At 36.2% G+C, this 8659-nt stretch overlaps 1 protein-coding gene across 1 annotated transcript in view; it reads left to right on the forward strand.

Moving 5' to 3' along the window:
• The first annotated feature begins 2266 nt into the window (after window positions 1–2266).
• LOC121413462 (tryptophan--tRNA ligase, mitochondrial-like) overlaps window positions 2267–8659 on the forward strand; it is an 11480-nt gene continuing 5087 nt past the window's right edge. Inside the window, exons 1-2 of the mRNA XM_041606280.1 lie at window positions 2267–2699; window positions 3483–3734. Of these exons, the coding sequence (XP_041462214.1) occupies window positions 2532–2699; window positions 3483–3734 (420 nt within the window). The 5' untranslated portion in view covers window positions 2267–2531. The remainder of the gene's footprint in view (window positions 2700–3482; window positions 3735–8659) is intronic.

Below are 8659 nucleotides of genomic sequence, written 5' to 3' on the forward strand. Positions count from 1 at the left end.
GCGCGTAGACAATAAAGTAAAAAACGCGCATCCACAAGGGCGCGGGAAGCTGCCAACATGAGATTGGGGGCAGCCAGAGCAGCCACAGTACGCATCCTGTTCGTAATAAAAAAGAAAAAATCTGTTAGCATTTAGCTGTCGCGTAGATGATAAGTGAAATAATCGTAGTGATTAAACAGGCGCAAAAATTGACACTAATATCTAAGTTTTATTTTAAGCCTTTTATAATGCTTTCCAAACTATTTTTGCATTGCATAGGCCTATATTATAAAATGTTCAAGCCTTGTTGGTGGATATCGATAGGCCTATGTTAATTTGCCAGCGGCATGCAATATTTTCATAGAGTCGACCGCCCCTGCCCCTTTAATCAACGTACGCCTCTGTTTATAGAGTGATCGATTGGGCTCTATTTTGATCTATGGTGTAGACTATATTCATACACAGCAAAAACTGTGGTGTTAACCGGTGTACATAGAGGACCACACCAGTTGTTTTACACCGGTGTTAAATTGGTGGTGTTAATTTTACACCCATAGGTGTTATTACAACACCTTTGGTTGTTACATACCTCAGGGTGTGGTCCTTAACACCAACTGGTGTCAGTTTTAACACCACAGCTTGTACAGGGTAGCGGGGCCGGGATTCATGTTCTTTTGCAGCCTATATCTGCATATGTTGAGTATCCCACCCAGGAATTCAAAAGATGCTGTAGATAGAATTGTAAACAATGAAGAATATGGACACCCTCCGATGAACCCAATTATCCCAATCCCGGATCTCAGTGTTACTGCAATTCTTCGTGTGGATTGTGGAAAAATAAAAATTTTGATGTGAATCTAATCCCTCACCCTCTCTCTACAAATGCTGACCGGAGTTTAAACCGGGGTTTAAAGGATCATGGCTCATGAGGAGTCATCTTCAATCCCGCCCCCATACAATGATCTCCGTGCCCTTTTTTGACAATGATCCTACAATGGCCCCACTGAATGAATTCAGATCAGTGCATATATGGTTGACCCTTGAGAGTTCCATACCTTCAGTTCCCAGTGAGTGTCACTTTTTGAAAATCCATCACCTAAAAAAAGTGAAGTTTTGCCCCTTCTATTCTTCGGGGGAAGTTTTATTTTTTAATAAGTAATAATCTGTAGAGCACAGTGCATTAGTTATTTAGTTATATACCTGTACAAAAAGTGCTTAGAATTACATTTTTAGGCCAGAGTGCCGGCCAGAATGTAAAAAAAGTTTCAGCTCGTTGATTGTTAGAATATGTATCGTATTCATGGCTAACTGCAAACAGGTCCCTTTTCGATCAGGCTAGAATGTATATTAAATCTTTCTGCTCGCGCTTCGCGCTCGTAGTAATTATTTAGTTACATACTCAGCTTGCTCAAGATCATAAACATTGCATACACTGTTAAAAAACGGATTTTACAGAATAAAAAAGAAGATTTTGCAGAAAGCAATAACAGAATAATTCTGTAAATTCAAAAAACACGAATTTTTCTGCAATTTAACAGAAATTAAATGAAAAGTAAGGTCACACCAAATATCAATTTCCTGTAAGATTACGCAATCTGGTATAAGATTACAGGTGTTCTCGAGACTCTGCTGCAGGAACTTCTTTAATTTTAAGGATAAATTTTCTAACAGTGCAGAATGTTCAATTTACGGGACAAAGTGCATGAAATTTCCAAAAAATAGCTCCCGGCTTCGCTTTCGCATTTAGGCCTATGTTGTTTTAAAAGAATAAAGCTCTAGTGACTGTTAGGACAACCCCTTTATAGAAACAAACAAAACCCAATTTTTAGCGGCTGTTCGGGGGAAATATGGGTGGAAAAATTGCTCCCCCCCCCCCCCCCCCCCGATTGGCCAAAATCTGGATCCGCGCCCCTGGTCATGATCGAACACTGATAATATCACACTCAATTTTCCTTTTCTTTTCTAATATATTTTTTCTTTTTCGTGAAAGTTTAGGGGCCAGAGCACTATCCCCCTGTACGCCATTGCCTATTTAGGCCTACGCGAGTCTCGAATCCTGCTGATTTTGCGAGTTTCAAACTAATTATTCCGACGAAGAAAACGCGAAAAAAAATATTGTAAGATATCATACATCATGAGTATCATTGTTATGGACTGTATTTTCAGTAATATTGCGTCACTGCGATAGCAGACGGCACGCACACGGCCGGCAGCGAGCGGGCATGTTATTGAGCGGAGCTGAGTTTGTGTCCTAACCATGTCAATAATATACATCTCTATGGTCCTAACTAGATCTTTGAGAGGTTTGGTGAAAAAATACAGAAGCTGCATATAGATAGTACCACACCAGTAAATTCAATGACAAATTGTGTGAGTGCCATTCCGCTAGCTTGTCAACAAACTAGAGGTTTAAGTTACTGAGTGTGAGCTGTGCGAGCTACGACGAGTACGACATTTCACGAGCGGGAGCCAGCGATCCCACGCCAGTGAGCCCGGGTCGTTGACAAGGAGGAAACCGCTGAATTCCTGAAAAGTGGAACAGTGCATTGATCATGGCGCTCAATCCATCATCAGCGTTTAGAATGAGAGCACTGAACATGATGAAGTGTATTTCTTATGCATCAGTTTCTCGAAGAACTAATTTTTGGATACAAGGACAGGGCAAGGGATTTCATCAAAGTTCAAATTTACTCAACGAAGTTCTGATGAACATGACAAAGGTAGCCAACTGTAGTTGTACTGTATATTAGAATAGACTTTTCAAGAAGTTTATAAATATATAATCTCATGTTATATCATAACCTTGTTCATAGAATGCATGAGTGGTTGAGAGCAGGAGTTTGCATAATTCATTTGTGTCATTTGTTGTGACAATTGGGTTATCCCATTGTTCAGATTCTACGGTTGGGGGTAAGACGTTAAAAACAACAACAATTATTTTAAAGACTTGTAGTTTCTTAAATGAAATCTGATGTTAAATCTCATGTAGGGACAGATGTGAGATGATTAGATCTACATAAATGAAATAAATACCAAATGGATAAAAAAATTCTCCAAATTATTTTCAAAGGGATTGCTATTAAAAAAGTCATATCATGCATATCATTGGTCTATTGAAATGTACTTTTGGGTTTTTTTTTTTTAAACAAGACTTCAGTGAAAAATCAACAGAGGTTCTATGAACAACAATTACTAGGCCTAGTAGGGATCTCCGAAAAAATCTCAGTGGAAGGAAATGAGTGAGGTTTTTCTTAAACAATAGAAAAGTTTGTTTTAAAAAGCAAAATGACCTGCTGGCCCCTCCCCCACCTTTTTTTTCGCCTGTCATAAAGTTGTTGAAGAAAAATTTGTTTCTCTCCTAGAGTCTAAAGAAACACTGAATCCACTGCTGAAAATCCATACAGACTGCATTCATCTAGTCTGTTCTCTTTGTAAAAATAAACTAAGAAAAAATGAAATGTTTTATAGATTTTTTTAAATTTATAATTTGTTCTCTTCCTCAGGAAAAGCGCATTTTCTCCGGGATCCAGCCTACGGGGGTGCCACACATCGGCAACTACCTTGGAGCTATCCAGAACTGGATCCAGCTCCAGGAAGAGGAGAATACCGAGATGATCCTGAGTATAGTGGATCTTCATTCCATCACTCTCCCCCAGGATCCCAAGGAGTTAAGGGAGAGTATCCTTACCTCTGCTGCTGTTCTCCTTGCCTGTGGAATCGACCCTGATAAAAGTATTCTCTTCCAGCAGTCAAGTGTAAGTCTAACTCTCTTATATTTTTTCCTTTTATAACTTTTAGAGCTCAGTCACTGGCGTTCGAATGGGGAGGGGGAGGGACTTGGGTGTCCATGGACCAAAAAAGTTTTCACAACCAAAAAAAAAAGTGAAAGATGAAAAAAAAAAAAGAAATTGGAATAAAATCTATTACAAAATGAGATTTTAAAATGAATGGGGTAGAAAAATTGTGCTCGCTCACTTCACACACTGACAGGAATTTTCAGAAATTTGCCCCATAAAGTCTTGTCCCTCCAGTTTTTTAAATCATTACACCACTGAGTTCAGTATTGAAGGGAATGAGACCAGCTGGTAAGCTTCCTGCCTAAATCTGTAACATTGGATTTAAGCATGAGTGGTTATTTTTCAAGGGCTCCCTAGTTTTAGTTTCCATGGCTCTTCAGAGTATTATGGGGGTGAAATTGCCCTGAGCCCCATTTTTTTGGCCCTGGTGCTGATTAAGAATAGCATCTGACCATTGAATACAATGGAAAACCAAAAATGTAATGTATTGTTATGTTGAGGTTCAGTAAGTCTGGCACTTATCTTCAAATGAGAGACAGCCATACTTTTGGAACTATACAGTGCGTCCCAGAAAAAACGAAACCGAGATTTAGTGAAGATTTATGATAACATAATCATAAATAAAATAGACAAATGACCTACCAACGTAAAGCTTACAATCTCCTCTTTCATCTGGAACTTCTTAGATTATTCCTCATTCACGCATGAGTGAGCAAAAACAATTCAAAGGAAGGATGCCAAACACTCATTTGGCGAGTGGTGTCTAAATTTCAAAAAGAAAGTTACATGACTAAAAAGTTCAATATCTGCTCTTTTATTTGATACCTTAATCACAAAAATGGCCAAGAAGTAAAAAAGTTATGATCCCTCGAAACAATGCTTGTATTTCCATAATTTCATTAAATAAACGTGTTTCCCCACAGAAGCTATCGCACAGTAAGAAAAGAGTTAATGCATGGCTGATCATCAACAAAACGGTGCATCGAGTGAGTTTGAATGCTAGCCTGTAAAACCTCTTCATTTTATGAAATTATTGAAATTCAAGCCTTATTTCAAATAACCAGAACTTTGTTATTCCTTGACCATTGTTAGTAATTGAGGTTTCAAATTAAAGAGCAGATATTGAACTTTATAAAAATGTGGTTTTCTTTTTAAAACCGAGATACGGCCCGCCAAGTGACTTTGGAATCCCCTTTTCAAATTGTTTTTGCTCACTCATGCGTGAATGAGAAATAATTTAATTAATTTCAGATGAAAGAGGAGATTCTAAGCTTTCAGAGAGTAGGTCATTTGTCTATTGTATTTGTGATTAAGTTATGATAAATCATCGATAAATCTCGGTTTCGTTTTTTTGTGGGATGCACTGTATAAGTTTTTGGATGAAACCATATTGCAAATTAGCACACATTTATAAGCAAGGGTATTATTGGAAAAAATTCATCCACTGACATGATGCCTTGCTTATTGTTCTAATAACTACCGGGTAATCAAATCAAGGTTCATTTTGTGATTGCTAAACTGTGATTTATTGTAGCTTGAAGTTTTTTTAAATATTTTTAGTTTGTTCAATGTGACCTTGAAAGAAAATTTGTGCCATACAGTACAGGGAGTCACTCAAGTTGTGTTTACATTAATCATTAGAGGCTGTAAGATACATGTGTGCAGTTTTACAAATTTGCCATGGCAAAACGGGGAACCAGATGCAGTAGATTTTATGATGTACTGGTACACTGTTTGTTGAAGTAGAATTATGGGGAAAAATTCAGATGCTCATAACATTTTCAGTGGTCCTGAATGAAAACCATCCTATTAATTATATTTATAAGTGAAGTAAAAAAAAAACTGAAAAAATGTTCATGTTTCACACTGTAGGTAGTGTTCTATTCATCTTTAAATAGCGAAACAAGGCACATAAAAATCGATGAGGCAGTAACAAATACTTGATCTTGCAATTGAACATACATTTTTGTCTATATATTGGGGTTTCAGAAGAAAAAGAATAACACTATGAATCAAGTTTCATAAGTGCCATATTAATGTTTTATGAGTCAGGAAAATGCATGAATTGACATTTAGTTTGATAACACTTATATTATGGAAGATAATCTTTGCTGGTAAGTGTTAAACATTTATTCTAGAATAGATGTGTGTACACTTCTGAATCTGAATTTGTTCCTGTATGTGAGTCAAAAGTAAACTAACTACAATTCACATCTGTGAGCTTCTACAGATTATTATGTTTTACACTTTGAACTGTAAATCTTAAATATATGTGAGTTAAAAGTAAACCAACATCAATCTACATCTGTGAGTTTCTACAGATTATTGTATTTTACACTAAGAACTCTTTAAGTTTGCACATACAAGTTCAAAGGAACCAAATGCAATCTACATCTGTGTGCTTCTATGTATATTTACACTTCAAACTCTAACTTTACACATATCTGAGCCAACCGTAAACCAACCAAAGCATCTGTGAGCTACAGATTGCACTTTGAACAGTACATGTAGGTGTTTGCTTTCTGTTCTTAAAGATTAATTTGATTTGCATTTAAAAGAGTTGGTGGTATATAAAGGAAGTAAAATGTTTCATGCAGGTGTGCTTTGTGAATTCTTTATTCATGATAAAGTACAAATGTACCATGTGTACCAGCCTTTCATGTAATCAGTGATTTTAGCAGGCAGTTTTGAGTAGCCATAAAATACATCCAATCTCAATATGTAAACATTTATTTTAATGCTGCACTTGTGTCAGGAAGGTAAAAGACTAGTAGTGATCATGTTCAAAGTACTCTTCTTATTATATTTTCAAGATTTTATGGTTATACTTATTCTTTAAGTGTTTGCTATACACACACGGGGGTGGATCTAGGGTGTGAGGGGGTCTACACCACCACCAAATCTTCCTAAACCCCTCCCAGTTTTTGTCTCACCTGCATAGCAGAGTGAGACTATAGGCGCCGCTTTTCCGACGGCAGCGGCGTCAACATCAAATCTTAACCTGAGGTTAAGTTTTTGAAATGACATCATAACTTAAAAAGTATATGGACCTAGTTCATGAAACTTGGCCATAAGGTTAATCAAGTATCACTGAACATCCTATTAGAGTTTCATGTCACATGACCAAGGTCAAAGGTCATTTAGGGTCAATGAACTTTGGCCGATTTGGGGGTATCTGTTGAATTACAATTAAAACTTTAAAAGTTTATTGATCTGACTTTTGAAACTTGGACATAAGAGTAATCAAGTATCACTGAATATCCTGTGCAAGTTTCAGGTCACATGATCAAGGTCAAAGGTCATGTGAGGTCAATGAACTTTGGCAACATTGGGGATATTTGTTGAATTACCATCCTATCTCTGTAAAGTGTATTGGTCTAGTTCATAAAACGTGGAAATAAGAGTTACCAAGTATCACTGAACATCTTGTGCGAGTTATAGTAGTTTTCAAAGTCAGCACTGCTGCTATGTTGAATCGTGTGATGCAGGTGAGACGGCCAGAGGCATTCCACTTGTTATGTATTATTTATTTATTTATTTATTTATTCATTTATTCATTCATTTATTCATTTTCAATTGTCAATCCTTAGCAATTGTTTGTATGGGGATGACCTTTGACTTTTCATGGCAGGGGGGGTAAATGTTTACCCCCCTCCCCCCCCCCCTAGGTCAACAGCACTGGATCCACCCCTGGAAATACTGTATGATCAATATGTTAACATTTAAAGCTAAATGGAGAGAGGGGGGAGGTCTAATTCCGAATCTGTTGAAGTAATAATAGGCATTCAGAGCTGTCTACTGAAAATATCTTTATTGAGTCACCTATTATGCAAGATTGAAAACTAATTCTTTAAAACCAGATTTAGAAAATAAATAAACAAAAACTGAGTAATGCTATTCTTTGTAGATTAATAGAATTTTGCTTGAAACCACTCTTAACCAGTTTTAGTTTAGAAGCTGTAATCATCAATTTTGCCAAGGCTGTAAGGTATCCTGGACTACAAACTGGGTCAAGTCAGATTCATTTCCAGTTTTATAAACATGTAACCTTTTTTGTTTGCTCACTTTCTGGTCACATGATATAAAAATAATATGTACTGCAGGTCAATCAAGTCTCTTCATTGCTTAAAACATTTAAAGTCTGTCAAGGTTAAGGTGAAGGTTGACTTGTTTCATTGTTTTAAGAAAACGATCTTATTTCCTTTGCATTTTCCTGTACAAACAACTCTTAAGATAATGTCAATGGCATTTTAAAGTTCATTTTGTTATTCATTTAAAACAAAAATGTTATTGTTAAAACTTAAAAGCATCATTACATTTCTTGATTTTAGAATAAAAAAAGTTAAGCATGGAGGGATTTTCTGTTTGTTTCCAGTAATGTCTGCATTGCAAATTGTAAGTTTTAGAAAGTTGATTTTGTTTAAATCAGGTACTGTTTAAAGTAGACTGGGTGGTTTTAAGTTTAGTGATGCAATTTTTTTTTTTCATTTAGAAACATGCATTTATTTTTTTAGATACCTTTAAAATCACGTTTAATTTATGTTTTAATGCTGTGCTTACTCACGATATGCAAGACAGCTGTCTCGCAACAGAGAACTATAATTTCTCAATCAGTGTCACTCCTGCTGCATTCTTTTTTTTATATAGCACCTTTACACAGGTGTACATATGTAGGTTTTTCTCACATATATGGGGGTTAGGCAGATAAGGAGTGGCTCTCACCATCAAGTTATAAAGGAAGCAGAATGACTACATGTTTGTACAGTATAACATGATCCTCTTCAGTGATTATTAATTAAAAGAAGTTAATGAATACCATTTTCCATTGATTTTCAGTTAAAATTAGATATATGAAAAGGGTAAAGATATAAAAAAAGAGATGA

This window comes from Lytechinus variegatus, chromosome 4, assembly GCF_018143015.1.
Source record: "Lytechinus variegatus isolate NC3 chromosome 4, Lvar_3.0, whole genome shotgun sequence".
Lineage (NCBI taxonomy): Eukaryota > Metazoa > Echinodermata > Echinoidea > Temnopleuroida > Toxopneustidae > Lytechinus > Lytechinus variegatus.